The following is a 27379-nucleotide window of genomic DNA, read 5'->3' on the forward strand; positions in this document are numbered from 1 at the left end:
TCTTTGGTTCTGTGTTGGCCTCCTTATCAAGCACCTCAGGAGGGAAAGAACTGAAACCAGCTTCATTACTGTCTACCTTCTCCTGACTGGTCTTTGTCCTTTCCAGTTTAACCTGCTGTTTGGATGGAGCATCTGGGACTACCAAACTTTTTTCAGCTCAGCAGTGACTGCTGTTGGTCTCAACATGGGAATCTCTCATCACAAGGAGGTAAAAAACCCCATCACAGTTTTCCCACAGGATTCTATTTGGTTTTTTACACTTAAGGGGAGAATTGCTTACAAAAAAAGCAGCCCTTTCTGCACCACTGCACACTGGAAAAGGGAGAGTAGATCCTTTGCCTTTCCATTTTATGGTGCTATCTATGAATACAATCTGAGTGGCTGTTACTTTCAGAAATGTGCCCTTTTCAAGCACCTAGTCCCACTTTCCTCATTTCTTGTATTCTTAGACTTATTGCCAGGACACTAGGCCTCAATTTATACTCTCATAACCTACCCAGATTAACATTATTTGCTGTTTCTGTCTCAATGGCCCTTTGAGGTATACAATGAAGTATACTTTTAAGAAAATTCGGCAGGTATAATTCCAGAAAGAACTGCAGTATTTGTTTATAGTTAATAAATGCTCATTTCAGACAGCTTGTATTCTCCCCCTAAGAACTACCAACACAAGTCTCTTCAGTATAAAAAGTATAAAAAATAAAGTAGGGGGGGCGCCTGGCTGGCTCAGTCAGTAGAGCATGTGACTCGTGATCTCAGGGTGAGGAGTTTAAGTCCCACATTGGGTGTGGAGCCTACTTAAAAAAGATAGAACAAGGAAACCTAGATGAGGATTTGTAGCCCTAGCATATATAGATTTGATTAGGACAGAAAAAAACGACAATTCAAATTAGTGAATGAAGCCATCACTCTTGGAACACTTTATTTACTAAAGCTCTTAAGGAAGTAACAATCACAACAATAAGCTTTTGCTAACACCTCCTTTTTGACTTAACTCTTTTTCTGCTTTAATCATAATCATATACAATGTGAAGGGAAAATGGAGTGTACTTATTGGGCAAAGTCTTACAGCACAATCTGAGATTGTCTCAAGTTACTTGATGACCTAGATAGAGTAGCTATAATTAAGCACTTTTAAGTGGATGATGTATTGTTACTAGGATATATTTGGTCATACAGATTTCCATCACAGTGGTATTTATTATAAACATTCACCCTCTAAGTTGTTGGGCTGTTTGGTTTTTTTAACGGTACCCTAGTGGCAACAGTGAATGAGCCAAAATATCAAGGGAAAAAGTGCATCATTTGTTAAAATGAACATGTAAATTAAAATGCTGTTATGGAAACCACTCTAGTAACCCTGTATTTGAGAGATGTCTTTATGCTGAAAAGACAGGCAAAACTCAGCAATTACACTTTTAAAGATAACACTTAAAAAAACAACCAACTTAGGGGCACCTCAGTGGCTCAGTCAGTTAAGCATCCAACTCTTGATTTTGGCTCAGGTCATGATCTCACAGTTCATGAGTTTGAGCCTGGCTTGGGATTTTCTAAATAAATAAAAAGAAAAAAAAGACTAAAAAGCCAGTTTTTATGGTTAACCTGTTAAATTTTATTAGAATGCTCCTGTGTTTAAAGTAGAGGTCATAGAACGGCAGAGACAGTTTTCAGGATTTCTGATGTAACCTTTTGCTACTCTTTCAAACCTCCATGTTTATATTTTCCAGAACTGCCAAAACTCACATGGGTTTTGAATTATACTGCTATTGTGACTCACCTGTTTACCTGTGAAAACACTGAAGTCAATTATTTTTATACCCACCCAGTCTATCATTCTTTCTCTTCTGTCCACTCAAAAGTATTTTCCTTTTTAATAATTTTGCTTCTCCAAGTTTCCACCAAATATTTTATGTGACTATATCCCAAACATAAGCATATAACTTACATTTTTAAAGTAGAAATTAAACTGACAATCTTTAAACTCAAAATTTTATTGTCTCTTTCCAGGTTGTTGTTTTAGAGCCAATCCTGGGTTCTTTTCTGATCCTCACCAGTGTCATCTTGATAGTACTTGTGATCATTAACCTTTTTGTTTGTCATCCTCATGGCCTTTGGTAAAGAAAGTCCCTTAAGGTAGGTAACTCTCTGACTCAGTAACTGAAATATAAATGTCATGATTCTTCTAGCATTGGAAAAGCTCAACTGTTGCTGCTCTTAGGCGGACATAATGCACAGTATTAGCATATTCCCTTTATTGGTCTCTGCCAACCATTTTTATAGGAAACCCAGTTTACCAAGACTGTATTATGTTCTATATCCACTGTCCTATAAACATCTGGTCCTCCGCTATTTAGCAGAAACACTCCAATGCCTGACAGTAAATCATAAAAGGAAATTTCCAGTATTACTATTCATACTTTTTTTTGGTATCTTGTGGTACTTTTTCTCTCCACCCACTCTTCTCCTTTTGTCTTTGAACAGACTCTAAAAGAAGGTGCATTCACAGATGGTGCTGCAGAGAGTTTGCTAGGAATCCAGCGGCACCAGAACACATGAGCAAATGGTCATGATAGCAATGGGCATTAACAGTGGAGTTTCAAAAAATGAACTATCTTAATCATGTTCATTCCCACCCTGGCTTATTACTACTTAGCATATTATTACTTATCTTTGCATGGCACAGTTTAGAAAATTACCAATGTTTATATATAATGCACTGTTAATTTTGTAAATCACTGAGGAATCAAAATCCCCCGTGGCTGCAAGTTCTTCTGTTTATAGATCACGGTCAGGAAAGGGTTAACCCTGTAAGAGTGATACAGAATAATCCAGCTCTGCTGCCAAACAACAAGTAAAAAAACACTCATCACCAATGTTTCAGTATGGCTGTCGGAAATACAAATGAATCACAAGTGGGCTCACAGCAGCTTACTTTTTTTTTAATGTTTATTTTTGAGAGAGACAGAGCACAAGTGGGGTAGGGGCAATGAAGAGGGAGACACAGAATCCGAAGCAGGCTCCAGGCTCTGAGCTGTCAGCACAGAGCCCAACAGGGATTAGAACCCACTAACGGTGAGATCATAACCTGAGCTGAAGTCAGACGCTTGACTGACTGAGCCACCCAGGCGCCCTGACAGCAGCTTATTTTAAAGATAAATGCATGAGGTTTGGGTAATGGAGAGCCCTGTCCCAGAGGAGTAACCAAGCAAATTCACAAATGCTATCTAGGCTTAAATACAGAAGTTGAGGGGCGCCTGCGAGGCTCAGTCAGTTAAGCGTCTGACTCTTGATTTCGGCTCAGATTATGATCTCATGATTCATGGGTTCAAGCCCCACATCGGGCTCTGTGCTGATAGTGTGGAACCTGCTTAGGATTCTGTCTCCTTCTCTGCCCTTCCTCTGCTCACTCTCTTGCAAAAATAAACATTAAAACACACACACACACACACACAGATTGAAATGGGCTCCTCGCTGCTGCAGGCATCCCCATGACCCAGGGAACCAAAGAGTTAAGGTCTGGCTTGTGCCCAGGATGGGTCACTGCTTAAAATAATCTCCACTAAAATCCAAATGTGCACCTCATCGTTTGACCAAACCAAATTCAGCAAGGCACAGAATTTTTAACTTTATTATCAGCTACTGAGCTATGAGATAGATACAAACCAATCAAAAACACTAAAGTTGCTTGAAACAAGTATATACATTACACTACACATAAGCCAGAGTCCTACCTTCTGATCCCAAAACCATCCCTCTGGGGAAGGACAGCCTTATCTACAGGGAAAAGGAGCACATTAAGTTACAATAGTAATAGTCTCATCCATCTAGGAAAGTAGTGAACTACAGCCACGTTTTTTATGGGCACCAAAAAATTTTCTGAAATCAGTCTTTAAAGGTTCTCTTAATCATAAAGTTTTCAAATGAAAACAAGAACCCTTCTTCTCCTGTAGGCATTCCAGCTCACTACCCAAGAGATTTGAGTACTTCTATTAAGGCACCTGGAAGCCCACCTTAGCCTTGAATGGTGACTTCTGCCCAACATGTGACCTGTCCGCCATTTGCCAGTAAATGCAATCCAACAGAACATGCTATGGGGAAAAACAGGAATTTATGCAGTGTTGCCCTCTGGTAAAAGGAGAACACAGCACTCAAAGCAAAAGGCCACGGAGGGCTCCCTGAGAATCCAGCAGAACTAAGAGAAGCCTTCAACTTTCCAAATAAACTTTGCAACTGGATCCAGGTAGAACAATGCCCTGCAGCAAGAAGTAGTGTATATGCCAATGAGAGGACCCAGCTTCCAAGAACTGTTAAAGAGGCTTCCAGCATCAGTCTCTCTTCCCATTCATATCACACCTTTTTGTCTTGATTCTTGCTCACCACAAATCCCTCTGTACAGAGGGGTTTGTTTCTAAATCTAGAACTTCAGCACAGGACTGAGAGAGACTTCATGAAGTAATGTCCTCCGTGTCCAGCCATCTTTGGCAGCTCTCCTTACAATGCTTTCACCTTTTCCCTGCGGAGGGACAGGACAGGTGATGGGTGAACCTGGGATCACACTCAAAGGAGACGAACAAGCAAGGTTGCCAAGGCTGCTCTGGCCTCGTTGACTCTAATTGTTAGTCTCTTAAGAGCAACAGAGAACTGGAAAGCAGCAGAATTTAGAGCAGGAAGAGAGCCCAAAGGAAAAGTGTGCTCAGTGATGGTAAGAGATGAAAAAGAATTGCACGGAGATTCTTTGTTACAAGGAGAAACAGTGCCTTCTCAAATCCCAGAGCCTGGAGGTTGCCTGGCTTAAGAGATCTAGGTTTTCTTTTTTAACTCTTCAAATCTCCGGGAAAGATCATCAAAGTCAATGTCCTCAGATGCTGAGGTGTTGGCACCAGCAGATGCAGTCGGTAGCGTGTCTGGCACAGACGGCAACTCTGGTAGTACAAAGTTGTCGCAGGTGTCCACAGGTCTGGAAGGGGGCTTTGCGGGGGCTTCCGGCTTGGGCCCAGGACCTAATTAAATAAGGGTAAGGAGCCCAGTGTTACAAACGCCAGAGAAGGGGCTCACATCCTCAAAGCCCACAATCCCCTTTGGCAAAAACAATGTAACTATCAAAACACAGAAGAAAAATATGATTAAAGATCAACAAAATTTTCAGTACAATTAAGATCTACATTCCCTTAATACAATTGAATCCTGTTTTACTTTCCTATGGTAAGAAGAAAGATTAAGAGAAATTCCAGGTGTGGTACACGAAACCAGGTACACAATGCATTCTCTTAGACTGTGCCCTTTCACAAAGGTCTGCTCCCGTAACAACAAAGTCCAAGGGGTGGCACTAAAATTCTGTTGGAATGAGCCACTCTTTAAGGATTAGGGGAAGAAAAATTTTATAAGGAATATTAATGTCTACATTGTTTGATGTAACAGAATCAGAATTTCCACTCTTCCATTCTGTATTTTACAAGTTAAAATCATCCCCCTTTCCATTTGTATCTAAGTTCTAGAAAAGGTGAACCTAAACTACAGTTTTAGAAAATAAGAACAGTATTTGCCTCCAGGGTAGAATGGACTGGGAAGGAACATAAGAGAACTTTCTGGGGTGATGGAAACTTTCTACACCTTGACTGAAGTCACTGTTACGTAAAATCAAAACTCATCAAAATATATACTTCTGTGTATTTTTTTCTATGTTAATTATACCTCAACAAAACAACCATCCCCAAATTTTAAAAGCATCCCCCCACCCTGGGTTTCTGAAGTGCTAGTAGTGTTTTATTTTCTGAGTGGATGGCCACACAGCATGCTTGCTCTGTGAAAAGTCACTGAGCTATTCACTATGGTTTTATCTACTGCCCCCTCATTAATGCCCAAGTTTGTTAATATAAACATGTATTTATATAAATACAAATAATTTTGATACTTCTAATACAATGAAAGTTGAAGCAGCAAGAACATCAAGAACTTGAGGTTGAAAGAATAATACCACCAACAGAAACAAGAAACTTGAAGATTCTCTGGGGCCAGAAAGGTATTTTCTTTATGGACAAGGGAAATCCTGGGTTCTATTTTTGTCATACTACACTCAGGGAAAGGACAGGGCATGTGGGTAAAATGCCATGGACATGAAAAGTTTCTCTGAGGTGGAAGCAGTAATGAGAAAACAGCAAAAAGGTTCAGCACTGAGGGTTTCTGACTCACACTCACCAACAATCTGTGCAGAAGAGACATTCTTATCAGCATTAACGTCATCAACCTGAAACACAAATACTGTTACCAAGGGAGAAAGCAAAGGCATTACTAGAGAGAAAGTACTGAGATTGGTATAAGCCCCTGTGTTTTCCAAAAGCTAAGCAGAAGCAACAGAACCACTCCAAACAAACTGCCCCTCCACCCCCTGTACTCTTTTCTGATCTTCCAGCTAGACAGATACCACATTAAACTCTAAACCACCAAGCAGAGAAAAAGGAAATTCTTACCACACCATAACACCTCTCTTTGATACCTTCACCTTCTGTGCAGAGAGAAAGCACTAACCCACTGAATTCATCTCTCCAAGAACCAAGTCCTCAAATACTGAAGATCTTCTACCTCATTCCTAGAAACAGCTGTGGGCAATGCTTCAATGCATGCAAGACCAAACTTAAGAAAAACCCAAGCCCAAGGGGAAAACCAAAGGAAAGAACACTAAACAAGTTCAGGAACAGGAGGATCTCCCAGCAAACGCCATATCAATTTGTTTTCTCTGTAATTCATCAGATGGAAGGAAATAGGTCTCAAAAGGCACATACTAGCTGAGGAAACAAAGCTGGCAGAAAAGGAGCCCTCTAATTTGGAATCAAAGCTGTGCAACCACCAACAATTCAAGGAATGATTATATTTATAATAAGTTTTACCTACAAAACTAAAATGTAAAATTAGTAATATCAGCTGAAATTTACTAATGACACTTGTATTTAAGACAAAAATCTGGCCACTATTCCTTTACACAGTGTTGAATTCCTAAAACCGGTATTTTAATTATGATATTCCAACAGCAGGACTATACCAACTCAAAACAATTCTCTGCCCTACTCCAAAAAAACTAGGCAAGTGCCCTACGTGAACTTTCTAAGAGACCTTCAGCTCCTTCCTGATTCCTGGCTTAATTGCAGACAAAGCATTGCCACCAATGATGATGTTGCTGCGGCCGCCACCACCCAACTTCCAGGGTAATGTTAAAGCAACACAAGAATCCAAAGCAAGAGCAATGATGGTACCAGGAATTGATCAAAACTTTGCCTTCCCTGTGGCCATTATTTTGCTCTCTCTTCATGGGAGTCACTCTCCTGCTGCTTACAAAAGAGGCTCAACCACTTACAGATTCATACGATGGGGGAGTTGCTGGTATCTGAGGTGGATGAATATTGGGAAAAGCCTGGTAAGTCCCCATTGGCAATCCATTGAAATCCGACTGCAAGAGGAGAAAGGTAACATCAGAGACACGGCCCCAATTTGAGTTTTCTGAGGTTTGTTATATGGTAAGGGAGATATACATATATTCAGTGTATATTCAAGATATATATTGAATATATACATATATTCAAGAGCCAAAAAAGAGAAAAAAATGCCTAGAAGAATTCTAGATCTTCAAAGATCTATAGCCAAAGGCTAGTTTTCAAATTACTAAATTAACCGCTTCCATGTTGACAAGGAAAGATTATAATCAAACTCTATTACTAGTAATGACCTTGTCTACAAAATGTCTACAAAAGAGGTTTTTCCACCTGGTAATAAGCAGTATTCATTTTTGGAAAAAACTAGTATGGCTGCAAAAGGTCCCAAAGGTATTTACCAGTAAACCTATAGGAAAAAGTTTCTTTAACACCATCTCTCTGTATTTTCCCACATCATTAACTATAGACAAACCAAAAGACTTTTTCCAAATCCCGGTATTTTTTTCCACAATATGATCACTAATACCAAATGTTCTTACTGCTCAATCTTGACAACCTACAACTTTTGTGTGTATTCATACAGCCAATGTGTCTCTTCTTCTGTGACATTTTCTAGAGTTTATATCCACGCTTATATGTATACTTACTGGTCCCTTTGGAAGTGGGTAGGAAAAAGGAGTACTTGGAGAAGGCATGGGCATAGGCATAGGCACTGGCACTGTTCCGTCAGGTCCACCAACTGGTGCTGCAAAACCACCCCCTCCTCCTCTTCCAGGGCCCCCTTTCTTCACATCATCTGTGAATCCAACATCAATAAGATCGGTCTCTACACCAGGAGGAGCTTCTGCCTGAGAAGAAGAGAGAAACCTGTATCATTAACCCACACTGCAGGCCAGGTCCCCCAGAAGTAGACTCAGAGATGCAGGTCAGCATGGAGGAAGTTTACTGGGGTAGTCTCTTGGGATAAAGACTTGTGGGGAGTGAAGGAAGCAGGGCTGGGCAAAGGGAAAAGCTGGGCTGCCATGTAGTCATAGCAACTGCTCAGTCAATTCCTTAGGGAGCTCTGGAGCTGGGATGGGTCTGCAGCAGGTGCCCTCAGATGGGGCAGAGTCTAAAATCCCAGTTACTAACTACAGGCTGCCCCTAAGGAAAGACTTTGGATGAAGCAGCTTTCTTCTGAGAGCCACTGCTGGAGGAGCACTCAGCTGTGTATGAGCACCAGTCACCAATATTCTCAAGAGCTGGGAGGAAAAATGCTTTTATCCTGAAGTGTATTTGGGATGGGGGGGAGGTTGTCTAAACAGCATACTAAACCACACACTACACCCCACCAACCTTAACTGAGTGATTATTATTTGTACATCTGCCGTCCTTACACTATAAGCCTCTTTAGGACAGTGACCTTGTTTTTATCTCTGTATTTCTGTGTACTGTCTGGCACAGGGCAGGCACCCAATAAATCTTTCAGGATCCTTTCTTGCTTCAATTCAGTGAAATTCATTGAAAACCAACAATGCCATTTTGTATTTGTATCAAGGTCTGTACCTTTTCAAAGTGCTTTCATCATTCATCTCATCTGATCCTTAAAATACTCTTTGCAGGCATATTTATTGTTACCCAAGCAGAGAAAGGCTTAAACTCCCACACACAAACTTTAATGAAAAGAATATGGTTATTTTTAAAGAAAATGATATCCAAAGACTCATTTCCCTTTGTACTCTGAAAGACTCTAAACTCACCATGACCACAGAGTCGGGCTCATAGGGCACATTATAGTTCTTGGCAATTTCAATCAGATATCTCTCCACCAGGATCTTGGGTGGGGCTTCCACACTCAGTTTGTGCATTAGCTATAAGTAAAACACCCAGGATTAACATCTATGCCAACTAGCCTTAAACCTAACTTGTCTCACTTTTAAACTTTGTTCCTCTTATTTTATATGTAAATTGAGAAAAAAGGGGTTCAGACTAGTTACATGATTTCTTTTTTCAGTCACGAGACATATTGCAAAACCATGCCTCTTTCATGTTCTCTGGTTACACACAACCCAGGTGTTGCTAAGACTGATACCACCGCCATCCACATTTGAATTCATCCACTTCTCTCCTCGCTTCTATATCCACAAATCACAAGAGGCACAAAGGATGGGGGTGGGAGGGCCTCACAATCAGAAGTTTAGGGACGGAGTAAGGAGCTGACGACACTGCCAGCCAGAAAGCCTCTCACCCTATGAAATATGCAACCCTAGATTAACTCAGCCATATAGCAGGACCCATGAGAATCAACACAGGCAATAGCATAACATGCCCACATCCCTGTCTACTGCATCATGTTTAACAAGTATGTTCATTACCCTGTCATTCACAGTTCCAATCTGGTTGGTCCTACATAACTTGCCATATTCCTTGCTATACTTGGCACAGAGCTGATCAGCAACCTACAGAGAGAAAAAAAAAAAGAAAAAAAAAAAGGCAAAACAGTAAATAAAAGTGGAAACCATTCCTAAAAACTACTTCAAGCTTCCTCCTAACAATAGTAAACATGCTTCTTTCTACTACAAGAATTCAAAACAACCAGGGTCTATAAAGCCTTAAGGGGTACATATTCGTACTTGTTTATCCAGCCATCCACTGAGCTGTAACTATGTGCCAAATTCTATTACAGACATTATGATATATACTATAAACACAATGAACAAAAACAGACACTGTTCTTATAGAGGCTTATAATCTCTGAGGAAAATAGTCATTACTCAATCACACAAAGATACAAATGCGGCTGTAATAAATGCCACCAAGGCAAAGTAACAGCATGTGCAAAGCCCTCTGGTGGAAAAACAGGGCCAATCCTCAAGCTGAAATAAAGTTAAGTGTTGAGCCCAAGGGAGGAGTGCCATAGGAAATGAAGTAAGAAAGGCATGTGGGGGCCAGAAAATGTAGAATCATATAGGTCATATTAGGAATTTTGTTTCTATCACAAGAACAACAGCTACTAAAGGGCTTTAAAGCAAGAGGTAGTGACAGGATCAGACCTGTGTTTTGAATAGAACCCTAAGCTGTTCTGACATAATGGTGAAGAGACTAAAGGAAACCAAAGTAGGTATAGAAAGAAGATTCAAGAAGTTACTGTAATAGTCCAGGCAGGAAATGACTGGCATCGAACCAGAGTGGTCCCAACACCTGAGAGCTCAGTGAGGAGGCACTCATTGTTCAATATATAGACCCGGTATTTATGATGTAATTTAGTCCTTTGTGTTTTGATAACGCTCTTGGTTGCTTTATACTATGCAGAAATTTTTTATTATATTAACGTAATCACTTTGTTCATGGCTTTTGTGGCCTTTTCCACTATGAGATTATCTTTTTAAATCTGCCTAGTTTTCTTCTAGTTTTTAATGAGTTCATTAAAAAACAAACAAACATATAAATCTGTTTCATCTTGAATAAATCTTGATATAAAGGAAAAGTATAGAAGAGGTTAAAACGAGGTTTTAACCCCGGGTTGGGGTTCCTGGGTGGCTCAGTTGGAGGAACATGCAACTCTTGATCATGAGTTCAAGCCCCACGTTGGGTACAGAGATTACTTAAAAAGAAAAAAGAAAAGAAAAAGAAAAAAGAGAGACAGAGACTAAAAAAGTTAAAAGTCTATATAAGAAGCAACTGCCTGGCTGCCTCAGCTGGTACAGCATGTGACTCTTGATCTCAGGGTCGTGAGTTCAAGCCCCATGACAGACGTAGAGCTTACTTAAAAAGAAAACAGAAAAAGAAAAAAGAAAAGACAAAAAGAAGAACCTGTTGCCTCTACTCTCCCATTCCTCTACCAACAAAACTCTAGGACTACCATCCCTACAGGAATAGAATACAGGAGGCTTACTCTCTGGGGAGGTTAAACTAATAGGACTCTGAACTCCACGCACAGCAGAGAGCAAAGATACTTACAACAAAAATTTTAAGTCTTCTATAAGACAAGAATGAGATCTTTGGCTTCCTCCTCCCACGGTTCTCAGAAATTCTGGCAGCCAGCTTACACCCTTGAGGTAGAAAACAGGATTCTGTGCTGACAGCTCAGAGTCTGGAGCTTTCTTCAGATTCTGTGTCTCCCTCTCTGCCCCTCCCCCACTCCCTCTCTCAAAAATAAACAGTTAAAATTTTTTTTTAAATAAATAAATGAAAACCCACAGAAGACAAGGAAATCTCAAGGGGCATCTGGGTGGCACAGTCGGTTAACTGTCCGACTCCTGATTTCGGCTCAGGTCATGATCTTGTGGTTCGTGGCTCAGGCTATTACTGCAAGCCTGCTTGGGATTCTCTCTCTGCCCCTGCCACCCACACACATACTCTCTCTCAAAAATAAACTTTAAAAAAAAAGAAAAAAGAAAAAAGAAAAAAGATGGGTCAGGAGGTAAGACTGAGACAATCTACAGAATAAAACAAAAAGGCAAAGATGTAGAAAACAGGTAACAACTCAAATGAATTTGAATACTAGCAGTCAGTACTATATCTGTGTTGTGAGGTGAAAGTTTTTAGTTAATGTCTATCTCTTCTGCTAGATTCTAAGCTACAAGAGTAGGGTTACTGTCATATTTTGCCCACTGCTGCACCCTCAGTGCCCACTTAGCTCATAACATCAACTTGATAAATATTTGTGGAATTAATGAATGAAGCAAAATATGTGACCTTAAATTAATGTTAACTGGTTTACAGTTGTGTAAGAACTTTCCTATTTGAATATACTTAAATAACATTACAATAAAAATAAGACAAAACTGAAGGTACACAACACTTTTCTCTTTAAAAAAATTATTCATGTTTGCAAAAGACTGTTCTGTTGCATTATATAAGGGCTGAAAAGGAGGTAGAGACAAATTTATAAATTTACAAAGTCTGTTTCAAAGGCAACATAAGAAGTGTACAAAATATCTTGTCAAATAAGCAGAAATGATTTATGTTAACCAACCTAACAATTTAACAAACTACAGACATCAATGAAACTGGTTGTACTCACTATTTTCAACTCAGCCACTTCTGACTGGAGTCGAGGAGCAGCCCATATCAGTGTAGACACAGATTCAGCCAGACCAGAATCTAGTTCCCTAATTAAGGAAGAAAAATTAATAAAATTTAACATTCTTTAAAACAAACCAACAAACCTTAGCATCCAGACCAGAATCTAGTTCCCTAATTAAGGAAGAAAAATTAATAAAATTTAACATTCTTTAAAACAAACCAACAAACCTTAGCATTTGTATCATATAGTTGATAGCCCTGGAAAGCTCTTTCACAAATCTCACTGGATTCTCATAAAATACTCTAGGCTTCCTATTTTACTTGTGGGGAAACTCAAACTAACTGACAAGCCCAAGGTCACAAAATCCGGAAATGGTTGAGCCAAGACTCAAACTTAGGCCTTTTGATTTCAGATTCCTTCCTTTCTTTTCAACAATTGTCTATATCAAGATCGGGCCTTCCAGCAAAACCATTAGGAAAAAGGTCCTTGGGTATGTGAAGTAGTCCCCTAGTGCTGGTTGCCCACATGTAGTAAGAAATCACTATTAATGCTTTCACAGATTCCCTTTCTCAAAGAGGTGATTTGATTTAGGTCTTCAAAATGCATTATTTCATTACACTTACACAAAATGAATTAAGTTCTAGAACAACACTGTGCCTATAGTTAACAATACTGTACTGTGCACTTAAAAATGTGAATAGGGTATGGGGCACCTGGGTGCCTCAGTCAGTTAAGCGTCCGACTTCAGCTCAGGTCATGATATCACAGTTTGTGGGTTCAAATCCCCTCTGGGCTCTGTGCTGACAGCTTGGAGCCTGGAGCCTGCTTCGGATTCTATGTCTCCCTCTCATTGCCCCTCTCCATCTTATGCGCACGCGCTCTCTCTCAAAAATAAACAAACATTAAAAAATTAAAAAACAGGGGTGCCTGGGTGGCTCAGCCAGTTAAGCGTCCGACTCTTGACCTCACAGTTCATGAGTCTGAGCCCCCGTATCAGGCTCTGTGCAGATAATGCAGAGTCTACTTGGATTCTCTCCCTCCCCTGGTCTCTCTCTCTCAAAATAAATAAATTAAATTAAAAAAATTAAAAACCAAAATACTAACTTAAAAATAAATAAATTAAAAAATGTCAAGAGGGTAGAGATCTGATGTCATGTTTTCTTACCAATAAAGGGAGAGGAGAGGAGGGACACAAGGACTTCTAGAGGAAACAAATTTTATTACCTTGATTGTGGTGCTGGTATACGGGTGTATGCATATGTCCAAACTCATCAAACTGCATGCATAAAATATGTACAGCTTTTTCTATAAACCATACCTAAATGTAGATTTTTTAAAAAAAATACAAAATATCTTACTTCATAGACTGGATGAGGCCAAACCGAGCCAACAGCAGGTCACAATAGAGCTCCAGGATCTCCATGGCCTCCACAAGGTAGTCTTCTCGGATGATGTGCTCCACACGGATCCGAGCTCGTTCATCTTTCCCAGCAGCCAGATAGTCAGCAATCTCTTTCCTTGCTTTCTGGGCCAATTCCGCTAAGTCACAAATCGCATCCAGTCACATAGTAGCAGTACACTGAGCCGCCTGCCCTACAGGAGACTTCCACTCCGACAGAGAGAAGTGCGTGTTTCTTCTACATCCCAGCTCACTGTTAGCAAATCTAGTCCCAACTCATCTAGTCTCTAGAACTTCCTCCACTATCTAGGTGAGACTATTGTTTGTGTAGCCAAAAATTTCCACCTCAGGAGTCATGTTATCCATTCCCTACAACAAAGTGATTCAGTCTAACTTGTCACAAAGGGCAGCAGTAATATATCTAAAGCTTCAAGGATATGGGATCCCTAAGACTTCACAGTAGTAGCCTAACAGAGCCAAATTATTAGGGTGCTAGAACCTGGTGATGTATTCTGGGAAATAAAATACAAGGAAATCATGCATTACTCACTTTTTTTTTTTTCCAATAGTTTAAGACGGTTTATGACTAATCTCAAATTGACTCGTAAACGCTCAGCTTTAAATCCAGAGCCCAGCATGCTGTGTTGTTCCTCCTGGAAAAAGATAAGAAACACAGTTACTACCTTCAAGTTGAAATTAGTATAGAAACTAACATCAATTAGAAGGTAGATCAGCTGACACTATAAACCAGAATGGTTTTCCACAGGCAAAATGACATAATGTGATTCACATTTCTTAAAGATCTCTTTGGCTTGTGTGAAGAATTGACTGAGGGAGAAAAAGAATAGAAGCAAGGGACTAAGGAGAAGACTATTACTACAGTCCAGACAAGAGATGGAAATAGTTTAGAATCGGGTAGGTACCAGTGGTAAGGGTAGAGTGACTGGATTTGATATCTTGAAGGCACAGCTCAAAGATGCTGGCGATGGTTAAAACGAGTATTATATATTGGTGTAGGAGCAGGTTGATAAAAAAACTAAGCAGGAAGGCCTCCTACCTCTCCCAAAAATCTCATCAGGGTAGTGATGAGAAAAGATTATCAAATTTAGAACCAAATTCAAAAATATTCTTTCCTTGGGGCACTCGGGTGGCTCAATTAGTTAAGTGTCCAACTTTGGCTCAGGTCATGATCTCATGGTTCATGAGTTCGAGCCCCACATCACTTCTGTGCTGACAGCTCAGAGCCTGGAGCCTGCTTGGGATTCTGTGTCTCCCTCATTCTCTGCCCCTCCCCTGCTCGTATTCTCTCTCAAAAATAAATAATAAACATTAAAAAAAATTTTTTTTTTAATTTCTTCCCCTCAATTCCTCATATCCTCCTGACTCAGCCTTTGGGGAAAAAACTAGTGTACAGAAATATTAATATTTTACTCATGTACAAATAAATATACAAAGGGGTGAAAAGTCCAAGAAAAAAAAACTTTAAAATTCAACAGAAGGCTATTTACCAAGACTTTCACTGAACAGAAGAGTTACAGTCAGTAAAACCACTCCCCTCCACCCACAAGGGGGTATATCATTGTGCATTCCATATTAAGCACAAACCCTATGTTTCTCAATTAATTCTGGACTTGAACTTCAAAACAGGTAACATCCAAACAAAAGCTAGGTCTAACAAAGTAACCAATAAACAGACAAACCAAAGAAGATATCCAACGTAAAGAAAAACACTAGGGATATTTGTCTGCTTGTGCAAAAACCACTAATAAAAAACATCAGCTATGTTTTCCTTTTGTAAAATTACCTCCAGAAGCCTTTATACATTTAATAATTAACCTAAGTCCCAGTTTATAATGGGGTCTCTATGTCATGAAATACCTTGGATCCATTATACTGAGTATTTATTCAAATACTTATTGAATATCTCTACATCAGACAATAGCCCTACAATCCTTGCCCTTAAAGGAACTTATATTCTATTGGAAAAAACAGCTAAAAGAATCTGGCAACTATGAAACTGGTTAGAACTATGATTTTACAGTGGTTCTCAACTGGAAGTGATTTTGCCCCCTATAAGGATATCTGGCAATGACTGGAGACATTCTAAGTTGTCACCATTGGAGGGGATGCTACTGGCATCTGGTGGGTAAGATCCAGGAATGCTGCTAAAAATTCTATAATGAACAGGACAGCCCCCCACAACAAAAAAATTATCCAGCCCAAGGGGCACCTGGGTGCCTGAGTCAGATGAGCATCCAACTTGATTTCAGTTCAGGTCACCATCTCACATTTCTTGGGCTCAAGCTGACAGCACAGAGCCTGCTTGGGATTCTCTCTCTGCCTCTCCCCAACTCATGCAAACACTCTCATGCTCTCTCTCAAAATAAATAAACATTAAAAAAAGAAACAGATTCATGCAGACTTTTATACAAAAATATTTATCAACACATTTTAGGATCAAAAAACTAGACTAATGAACTATATGAACAAAGAATATTGCTTATTAAACAAACTATAGTATATTTATGCTGGATTTTTACATAGCCACTAAAATTTTTTTGAAACATATTTACTGAAGTAAAAATATATCAACAATATTAGTTAAAAAGGCAGGACTATATATATGAAGTACGACCTTAAATTCTGAGTTTTTAAATTTTTATTTATTTATTTTTGAGAGAGAGAGAGAGAGAGAGAGAGACAGCACGAGTAGGCAAAGTGCAGAGACAGGGAGACACAGAATCCGAAGCAGGCTCCAGGATCTGAGCCATCAGCACAGAACCTGACGCAGGGCTCAAACTCACGGACCGGGGTATCATGACCTGAGCCGAAGTCAGACACTTAACCGACTTAGCCACTCAGGCACCCCTAATTCTGAATTTTCTGAATTTTAAAAGAGCACACATATATACATACATATAGACAAAGGCTGAACTAAAAAGAAAAAGATGTAATTATTATTATATGTAAACTCTTTTCAAACCCAATGAGTTTAGACTAACAATAGAGCTAATATTAAAAAACAGGGGCACCTGGGTGGCTCAGGTGGTTAAGTGTCCAATTCTAGATTTCGGCTCAGGTCATGGTCTCATAGTTCAGTAGTTTGAGCCCCCCCATCAGGTTCTGTGCTGGCAGTGTGCAGTCTGCTTGGGATTCTGTCTCTCCTCTTTGCCCTTCCCCAGCTTGCTCTAAGTAAATACACTTAAAAAAAAAAAAACAAAAAAAAAAACAAAAAACACCTCAGGAGCATATAATTTAGAATTTCTATCAAAGACAAATAATATAAATTCATTTGCCTCCTTAGGAAAAAAAATACTGGGGAGCCAGGGTGGCTCAGTCAGTTGACCATCCAACTCTAGATTTCAGCTCAGGTCATGATCTCACGGTTCCTAAGTTTGAACCCTACGTTGGGCTCTGTGGTGTCAGTGTGGAGATCATGTAAGATTCTCTCTCTGCCCCTCCCCTGCTTGTGCTCTCTCTCAAAATAAATAAATAAATAAACATTTTTTTAAAAAGGGAAAAACAAAACATTAACTCATCAGAAAACATTAACAATCAAGATCACCTTATCGTAAGTGGAAAATATGTAGAATCTGGAAAACCACAAACTCACAGATACAGAGAACAGACCAGTGGTTGCCACAGGTGGTGTGTGTGTGTGTGTGTGTGTGTGTGTGTGTGTGTGTAAAAAAACTACAAAAAAAAAATAAGTATGGTGCAATACTGAGCAACAAGCTTACAACTATCTAGTAATTTATGACCATCTCCTTAAACATTAAAGAGAGAGAGCATGCATACCATGTGTGAGCCTGTGACAAAGAGCTAATGCAAGAAAAGGAGGAGAAATCTCTTCACTGGGTGCCAGCTCCTGGCTTTCACATCCATCAGCCTGTCTAACCACTACTCCAGAAACGAAGTCAACAGATGTATAAGGGCAAGATTTGGGTTCAAAGCCCAAATGCGGCATTACCCACAAAACAATAATATTACAAGTGTGATTAAAAATGTATACATGGTCTTGATATCCCTCTTAACTCAGATGCTGTTCCATCAAGGGCCAGTGCAAGGGGAGAGCTATGCAGGAGGACCTTCATTCTGCCATGGAGCTCTGGGAAGTTTCCAAGAAGAGGAAGGATGAGCACTAAGCTTGAAGTGCAAGCAGGGCTCTACAGAGAGGCAATGCAGCAAAGGTAACAGAGGCTTGATTCTCAATACTCACTTCTGTTTTTAACAGCCTTTGTGCGTGCCATTTAACAACTCTGAGCGGCATTTCCCTTACCTTTAAAATGAAGACAACAGCAGATATCACTAAACAAACAAACACAAGAACAAACCATCAAATCCTATCAGGCACTCTCCTATGCACAAAGCATCAGCCATATGCCTCAGCAGAAAGCAAAACAGGCAAGAAAGTTTGTGGTGGACAAAAGAGGAAAACTAGCAGCAGGTCTAATAGGATATTAAACCACAACCAGAAATATAAAGACCAAGTGTCCAGAGAGACAAGTGCCTAAACTCCAAAGAAGGAACATTTTAAAGTGCATGAGAGATGCACAAATGAGGTTCTGGAAAGGGAATGCCTGGAAGAGAACAATGTTAGCAGGAAGGGAGGGGAGAAGAATGATAAGAGCAAAAGGCAAAAGGGCAAAAGGGAGAGATTTAGAGTTCTGTCAGGAACAAGAAAATTTTTTTAAAGTCAAAGCAAAAACAATGTATCTTCCCATCTCAATGAAAGTAAAAATTAATGAGGATGTGAACAGAAAAAGAGTACAGCTGATTAATACACTAATACATTAATACATATTAGGAAAGTAAAGTTTACCCCCTTAATTAGAATAGGTATCTAAAGTGAGCTAGACAATGAAAGACACAGGTTAACAGAGAAGGTAGATTAACAAAGAAGTGACTTTAGCAACATGAAATGTTGGCAGTTGTAAAGACATCTTTATTTCACATATTTGCCTAAGATGGGCAGCATCCACAAATGGCTAGTTTAGGACCATGCTAAAAGAGCATAATAGCCTGGAACAGAAAAGATCCTAAGGGACTGTGAAGGAAAGTGCTGTAATTCTCTGAAAGAGACACTTAACAAATGTTTTATGCTGCAAATTAGAAACCCAACTCTGTGAAGGAAGCTGAAAATACTGAAATGTGGCAAAGTTGTTTTTATTTCAATCCTAATCTTTTAGCTGGGAATGTTTGGGGAAAAGAAACTCCAAAAGCCTACTGTAAACATCTGTGGAAGATGGATAAAAATAAACCCAAATTACTAATCTTATCATTCAGTAGTAACATTTATTCAAAACTTAAAAAGTAAGTAAAATCACAGGGCCTGTTCAGGGACTCTAACAATCAGGGTTCCAGCTGAAAACAGATAGCATCCACATCCTGGGTAATCTGAGAAGAATTTAATAGATTATTTACAAAGGTGTGGGGAAGGCTCCAAGAAACCAACAAAGGATAGTGTATTGCCCACTAACACATCCAGGCCTGAAGGGCAAGATGAGGAACTGAAACCTGGTGAGGGTAGCTATATGAAAAGGGTCTCCAAGACAGAAATCAAGGTCATTGGTAGAGGCATGCAGACAATTTGCAGCAATCTGGCAGGAAAGGAGAAGGGAAATAAATACCTAGTCCCCATTCCTCCCGCCCTCTGGTCTCCTGGTACTTCCATCTACCTACCCCCAGTTGGAAGGCAGAAAGAAAAGGGGCCTACAGACAGTGCCCAAGAGTGAGCCTCAAGAACACAATATCAAAAGGAAAGAATGCTATGTGGCTCTGGAAAAGAAAACAGAAGCTATCTAGCACAAAGACTATACCACACAGGACTAAACAAGCAGGAACCTAGATCTACCAAAGCAACCCCAGATTTACACTGTAGTAAGATTTCAGCTAACCAGACTAGAAAACTGAAGTTAAATGAATTATCTAAAAAAAGAAAACTGAGTCCTTTATGTCCTTTCCACACTAAATACAGTATGACGAACATAATTTAAGTCTCTTATCTCTAAAGTCCCTTCAACTCTAAGATTCCGCAGGATACTAGATATCCAATTACAGTGAATTTATGGAACAGGCAAAAAGCCATAGACAACGGAGATTAATCCTCAAGACATCTCTTAAAAATCTTATTTTAAGGGGCACCTGGGTGGCTCAGTTGGTTGAGCGTCTGACTTCGGCTCAGGTCATGATCACGCAGTCTGTGAGTTAGAGCCCCACGTCAGGTTCTGTGCTGACAGCTCAGAGCCTGGAGCCTGCTTCAGATTCTGTCTCCCTCTCTCTATGCCCCTACCCCACTCATGCTCTGTCTCTCTGTCAAAAATAAATAAAAGTTAAAAAAAAAAAAAACTTATTTAAAAAAATAACATAACATTGAAGGGGAACCTGGGTGGCACAGTTGGTTAAGCATCCCACTTTGGCTCAGGTCACAATCTCACGGGTTGTGAGTTCAAGCCCCGCATCAGGCTCCGCACTAACCGTGAAGAGCCTGCTTGGGATTCTCCATCTCCCTCCATCTGCCCCTCCCTGCTCACTCTCTCTCTCTAATAAATAAATAAACTTAAAAAGTTATTTAAAAAATAACCTAACATTGTTTTCCTGGAAAAAGAAACTCAGCAACTCATTTTACACAGTCTTTCATGCACCTAGTATTTATTAACCATTTTACTATATACCAGCAATGTGCAAGTTCTATATGTAAAAAGATAAAAATTATCAGTCTTCTTGCTATCACACACACAAAAAATTTCAGATCCATGAAACACTAAAACATCGTGAATATAAAGAACGTATATCTTAAAGTTATTAACATATAAACAAGTCACCAATAAAAAAATAACCTGACTAAAAAATGAGCAATGGACTTTGAAGAGACATTTCTCCAAAAGTAATATGCAAATGGCCAACAGGCATATGAAAAATGTTCAATTTCACTAATCATTAGAGATGCAATCAAACCCACTAGGAGATAACACTTCACACCCATCAGAATGGCTACTATTAAACAAAAAAAAAAGGTGTTGGCAAGGATGTGGAAAAACTGGAGCCCTTGTGTACCGTTGTTGGTCAGACTGTGAAGAGGGGTACCACTATGGAAAACAGTATGGTAGTTCTTAAAAAATTGAAAATAGAACTACCATGTGATCCAGCAATCCCACTTCTGGGTACATATCCAACAGAAGTGAAAAAAGAATCTCAAAGAGATATACACACACCCATATTCATAGCAGCATTATTCACTACAGCCACGAGGTGAATGTAACCCCTATGTACACTGACAGATGGATAAACAAAAAGTACTATTTATGTTTATTTATGTGTTTTGACACACATACAATAGGATATTATTAGTACAATCTGCGTCCATGTTGTAGCAGGATTTCCTCCCTTTATAAAGGGATGAATGATATTCTATTATTCTAATATTCTAAAATACAAGTCTACTAGTATTTAATAAAATGTATGCCTTAATGTGTAAGATAAATGTACATATATACCTTAGGACCTGGCAATCCATTCCTGAACGTATACCCTAAAAGGAACGTGTACAGAGAGCCATGAAAACATATGTATAAGGATTCTGTGGTAGTAAGGTGGTAGAGGAAAACAAAGTGTCCATTATAAGAGGACAAATAAAATGTGACAGAAGCATAGGACAGACTGCTCATGCAGCAGTCAGATTAATGAACTAGCTATACTCAGAGCAACCTGTGTAGTCCTTTAAAAAACAAGCAAAAAGCAAACAACAGGGTTCCAGGTTCAGTGCCTCTCCCGCCGAATAAAGCTATATGACCTGAACAGAATGTATGGAGCAGCTATTTGAAGACTCTGAAAAAACTGTGATAGTAGCTAGATGGAAAAGACCAGAATCTGAAGAGCCATAAAATGGCAGTGAGTTTATCACTTTTCTTCCCTCTGATATATTTCCTGGCCTAGAAGCAAGGCAGCCTGAAAACCAAAACTGAGGATCAGCACGGAAAGGAAAAAACCTTAAGAGAAGCTCTCTAATCCTGGTTTGAGGAACTGGAAAGGGGTCCTCTGGTGGGGACAGAAAGTGGGTCAACTACATCAAACCAGGAATACCAACTCACCTGGGAAAAGACAGTTATCACACATCAATGCTGAGATTACACAGATGTTGGAACTGTGAATTAAATGACAAAGACTTTATGCGGCGTCTGGGTGGCTCAGGTCATGATCTCGGGAATTTGAGCCCTGCATAAGGCTCTGTGCTGACAGCTCAGCGCATGACACCTGCTTTGGATTCTGTCTCCCTCTCTCTCTTCCCCTCCCCTGCTCCAGCTCATCTCTCTCTCTCCCTCACAAAAAAAATAAACACTGAAAAAAAAATTACAAATAAAAAAAAAAAAATGAGGGAGACTTTATAAAGCAACTGCTATAAAAAATGCTGCAACAGGGGTACGTGGGTGGCTCAGTTGGTTGAGTGTCCAACTTTGGCTCAGGTCATGATCTCAGGTCATGAGTTCAAGCCCCGAATCGGGCTCTGCGCTGACAGCTTGCAGGCTGGAGCCTGCTTCGTATTCTGTGTCTCTTTCTCTCTCTCTGCTCCTCCCCTGCTTGTGCTCTGTCTCTCTTAAAAATAAACATTAAAAAAACATTTTTAAAAAATGCTGCAAAAAGGTGAATACTCTTGAAATAAATGGATATAAAGTCTCAGAAAAGAAATAAAAGATACAAAGAGGAAACAGAAACTTTAGAACTGAAAAAGACAGTAACCAAGGTAAGAAACTCACTGGTGGGCTCAGTAGCAGAATAGAAATGACAGAGGACAGAGCCAGGGCACTTGGAAGATAGATCAATCAATACAGAGTAGCCAATCTGAAAAAGAGATTTAATTTTTTTTTTTTTAAAGTGAACAAAGTATCAGAGACCTGTAGCACAACAGCAAAAGCCCTCAGAGTCCCAGAAAGATGGAAAAAAATAGTGTGGTACCCAAAAATTGTAAAAAACTATAGGCTGAAAACTGCAAATTTAGCAAAAAGCTTAAATCTACAGATTGAAAAAGCTTAGGAAATTCAAATCAGAATAAACCCAAAGAAATGTATGCCCAGACTCATAATCAAACTGCTGAAAGCTAAAGACAAATTTGTAAAATACTGAAAGCAGCCAGAGAAAAATGCATTGCCTATTCTATTCAATGACCATGAATTTCACTTCAGAAACCATGGAAGCCAAAAAGTGGAATAGTATTTCTAAACTGCTGAAAGAACTGTTTGCCAGGAATTGTATATCCACTGAAAATATTCTTCAGAAATAAAGGTGAAATAAAGTCATTTTCAGATGAAGGAAAACTAATAAAAGAATTTGTCACCAAACCTGCTCTAAAGAAGTTTTCCAGGCAGAAGGAAGTGATATCAAAAGGAAACTTGGAAGATTAAAATAAAGGAAGAAATGGCAAATATCTGGGAAATCTAACAGATGACTCTTGAGTCTCTTAAAATTTATTTTACAGTTAAAAGCAAAACTAGTAACATTGTCTAATGCGGTTTTTGAAGTATACAGATGTAATGCATAAGTACAACATAATGAACTAAAAGCTAAAACATGATGTTTCTGTATTCCACAATAAATAAATGGCAAAATACTGACTACAAGTAGACTGTGAAAGTACATCTATTATAATCCCTAGAGTGACCTATAAACCATTCCATACAAAAAAATACCAAAAAACTTGTGACTTTAAACTAGAATACTAAAGTGTTCAAATAACCCCAAAGGCAGGAAAGAAGAAACAGAAAGAAAAACAAAGGAATAGAAAACATAATAAAATGGACCTAAATTCAATGGACCTAATTACGTAGAAATGGTCTAAAACAACAATTTAAAGACAGAGATTGTCCGAATCATCCAAAAAATGGTCCATCTATATACTATCAACAAGAAACTCACTTTGATATAATGAATATATTAAAAGTAAAAGGATGAGGGGCACCTGGGTGGCTCAGTCAGTTAAGCGTCTGACTTCAGCTCAGGTCATGATCTCGCAGTTCATGAGTTCAAGCCCCGCATCAGGCTGTCTGCTCTCATCACAGAGCCCACTTCAGATCCTCTGACTCCCTCTCTCTCTGCCCCCTCCCATATTCACATTTACCTGTCTCTCAAAAATAAACATTTAAAAAATAAAAAGCAAAAGTAAAAGGATGAAAAGGGGTGTATCATGCAAACATAGAAAAAAAAAAGTTGGAAGTTTCTATCTTTTGACACCCCTCCACCTATTTTAGTACAAACTTCCAGTTGTAAAATAAAGTCATGAGGAAGTAAATGTAGGGATTAGTTAATAATACTACACTGCATATTTGAAAGTTGCTGAGAATAGATCTTAAAATTTGTTATGAGACGCCTGGGTGGCTCAGTTAGTTAAGCATCTGACTCGATTTTGGCTCAGGTCATGATCTCAGGGTTTGTGAGTTTGAGCCCTGACTGGGCTCTGTGCTGATGGTGCAGAACCTACTTGGGATTCATATTCATTCTCTCTCTCTCTCTCTCTCTCTCTCTCTCTCTCTCTCTCTCTCCCCCTCCCTCTCTCTCTCTCCCCTTCTCTCTCTCAAAATAAATAAATTAAAAAATAAACTAAAGAAAAAAAAGGGGGGGAACAGGGCACCTGGGTGGCTCAGTAGGTTACGTGTCTGACTCTTTATTTCAGCTCAGGTCATGATCACACAGTTCTTGAGTTCAAGTCCCAACAATTGCACAGTCAGTGCAGAGCCTGCTTGGGATTCTCTCTCTCTTTGCCCCTTCCCACTTGTGCTCTTACTCTAAGTAAACAAAAAAAACTTAAAAAAAAAAAAAAAGTTAAAAAAGAAAAAAAATAAAGGGGCACCTGGGTGGCTCAGTTGGTGAAGTGTCTAACTTCAGCTCAGATCTTGGCTCAGGTTCATGGGATTCTCTCCCTCTCTGTGCTCCTCCCCTGCTTGCCTCCCTCCTCCCCACTCCCCTCCACCAATAATAAATTAAAAAGAAAAAAGTTAAAGTTAGTTGTAGAGACTATATTAATTTTAGACCAAGTAGTTTTCAGAACAAGGAAAACGAATAGAAAAGGAACATTAAATAATGATAAAAAAGTGAATTTACCAAGGAAATACAACAATCCTAATAATAAATGCACCTAAAAGTAATGCTTTAAAATACATGAAACAAAAACTGACAGGAAAGGAGAAATAAATCCCTAATTACAGATGGAGACTTCCACATGCCTTCCTCAGTAACTGATCAAACTGGTGGAATATCAGCAAGGAAATACAAAAACTGTATCTCATTGATAATTACTAAACACTCCAGCCAACCCAGTAATCATGTACATGGAAAACACTTGAATGTAGACCATATCCTAGGCTAAAAAAAAAAAACCTTAACAGAACACAACAGAAGTCACACAGAGTATGATCTTAAACCATATGGTGAGAGACTAAGAGAAAAATTACCAGGTGTACTCACAACTGCAAAGAAAAGACCTCCCCCCCCCCCCCCCCCCCCGCCGTTCCCAGAACCAGCTGACCTAAAGGTAGGAACCAATCAAGTTCTGCTGAGTGTTCAAATTTAAATGTCAACCAATAACAGCTCTGTAACCGCAAAAAAACCCCTAACTTGTTTGTGCCTGTCTATAAAAGAAGCTGTAAGATTCTCGCTCGGGGCCTCTTAGCGTCACCGGCAACGAGAGCGCGGAGGACCGGGTTCGAACCTACAATAAATGACCCTTGCCGCTTGGCTTTGACTCTGGACTCTGGTGGTTTGTTTTCGGGGGGTCTCTCGAATCGGGGAATATCATTTGGGGGCTCATCCGGGATCCCCCCCAAACCCACCAGACCCCAAGTCAACGGGTCATCCCTGAGACCGATCGGTAAGTGAGCCGGCTCTGTCTGTTTCTGTTTGTTCGTTTCTGGCTCTCCCACGCGGGATCTGTATCGGTGACTGACACAGCCCTGGCGGACGCGCTATAGGGCAGTTGGTCAGGTCCAGTAGGAGACGTCCACTGGCACCCGTCTGGGGCACCTTTTTGGGCCCATCGGAATTTTTCTGTTCGGGTGGCGGACACCTGAAACGCGCTAGCGATCTAAGTGTTGTGTTCTCTATTCTATAACCTTTAAGTGTTAAACTCCTTCTCTTTCACAGATGACCTGGCCTGGCCCAGCCAGCAATCCTCATAACTTTACTGTTTCTCCTTTTAATCCTTTCCTCCACCTCCAGGATACAGATGGGCCAATCTCAAAGCACTCCTCTTTCTCTCCTCGTTGCTAACTTCAGGGATGTTAGAACCAGAGGACAGACTTTGAGTTTAGACATCCGGCGGGGAAAATTAATAACCCTCTGCTGCTCCGAATGGCCAACCTTCGGTGTTGGATGGCCAACCGAAGGAACTTTCTGCCTCCCTATAATTGCTAAGGTGAAATCAAAGATTTTTCTGCTGGGTCGCGAGGGACACCCGGATCAGATTCCCTACATTCTTGTATGGCGGAATTTAGTGGAAAATCCACCCCCTTGGTTGGCCCCCTTCCTATCCTCGGGAACGTGTAAGGTCCTTGCCATGCGGCCTGCAGATCCCCCAAAATCAAGGACGCCAGCCACGCCCTTGTATCCCATATTGCCCGATAGTCAGGACCTACGATCCCTAGACCCTCCACCCTATCATCCCCCTCCCCTCGTACCCCAGGCCCTGCCCGCAGCAGCCGCCCCACCAGTCGCCCCGCTAGTTGCCCCCCCAGGGGAACGGGGAGGACAGGAAGCGGAACAGCTGCTGGAACCAGGAGGATGGGAGGCAGCAGCCACGCCGGGCCCCATTGAAAACAACCACAAGGGGCCAGCCGGCCGAACCCGCGGGCGCACCCAGCGTGAGCCAAACCCTCGCCTCCCCGACTCCACTGTGGCCCTACCCCTGCGGGAAATAGGACCCCCCGATGAAACAGACAACCCCCGACTCCAGTATTGGCCCTTTTCCACCAGTGACCTTTATAACTGGAAAACACAGAACGCTCGATTCTCTGATAACCCTAAAGACCTAATAGCTCTTTTAGACAGTGTCATGTTCACCCACCAGCCCACCTGGGACGACTGTCAGCAGCTCCTCCGCATCCTGTTCACTACAGAGGAGCGAGAGAGGATCCAATTAGAAGCAAGAAAGCTGGTTCCCGGAGACGACGGTCGGCCGACATCTGACCCTGACCTCATTAATGCGGCTTTCCCCCTAACCAGACCTCCACAGGACGAATGGGACTACAACACGGCAGAAGGTAGGGGAAGGCTACTCATTTATCGCCCAGACTCTGATGGCGGGTCTCCAGGCTGCAGCTCGCAAGCCCACCAATTTGGCTAAAGTATATTCGGTCATACAGGGAAAGGCAGACAGTCCAGCTGCTTACTTAGAGAGATTAATGGAAGGCTTTAGGCAGTTTACCCCCATGGATCCAGAAGTCCCTGAGAACCAGGCTGCTGTCGTTATGTCCCTTGTAAATCAAGCAGCTCCTGACATTAAGAAAAAAAACTCCAAAGGCTAGAGGATTTAGAAGGTAAACAGATCCAGGATCTGCTCCGTAT

General features: G+C 40.4%; 2 protein-coding genes across 5 annotated transcripts in view; one reads left to right on the forward strand and one right to left on the reverse strand.

Moving 5' to 3' along the window:
* The window catches only part of PKD1L3 (polycystin 1 like 3, transient receptor potential channel interacting), an 80133-nt gene extending 77683 nt beyond the window's left edge, over nt 1-2450 (forward strand). The window contains 3 exon segments of the mRNA XM_053906821.1: nt 107-208; nt 2008-2093; nt 2095-2450. Coding sequence (XP_053762796.1) covers nt 107-208; nt 2008-2093; nt 2095-2137 — 231 coding nt within the window. The 3' untranslated portion in view covers nt 2138-2450.
* Nucleotides 2451-3600: 1150 nt separating this feature from the next.
* Nucleotides 3601-27379, reverse strand: part of IST1 (IST1 factor associated with ESCRT-III) — a 37531-nt gene continuing 13752 nt past the window's right edge. For 2 of the 4 annotated variants that reach the window (XM_019455382.2, XM_019455380.2), the window contains exons 2-10: nt 14382-14484; nt 13791-13971; nt 12430-12517; nt 9779-9862; nt 9164-9274; nt 8072-8272; nt 7349-7441; nt 6196-6244; nt 3601-5000 (exon numbers count right to left, since the gene is read on the reverse strand). In XM_019455382.2, coding sequence (XP_019310927.1) covers nt 4801-5000; nt 6196-6244; nt 7349-7441; nt 8072-8272; nt 9164-9274; nt 9779-9862; nt 12430-12517; nt 13791-13971; nt 14382-14469 — 1095 coding nt within the window. In that variant the 5' untranslated portion in view covers nt 14470-14484 and the 3' untranslated portion in view covers nt 3601-4800. Of the gene's footprint in view, nt 5001-6195; nt 6259-7341; nt 7442-8071; nt 8273-9163; nt 9275-9778; nt 9863-12429; nt 12518-13790; nt 13972-14381; nt 14485-27379 lie in introns of those variants that run through there. The other 2 variants (XM_019455385.2, XM_053906618.1) reach the window with 2 other exon arrangements.

The sequence above is a fragment of the Panthera pardus genome, unplaced genomic scaffold (assembly GCF_024362965.1).
Source record: "Panthera pardus isolate Hobbes unplaced genomic scaffold, ASM2436296v1 HiC_scaffold_19, whole genome shotgun sequence".
Taxonomy (NCBI): Eukaryota; Metazoa; Chordata; class Mammalia; order Carnivora; family Felidae; genus Panthera; species Panthera pardus.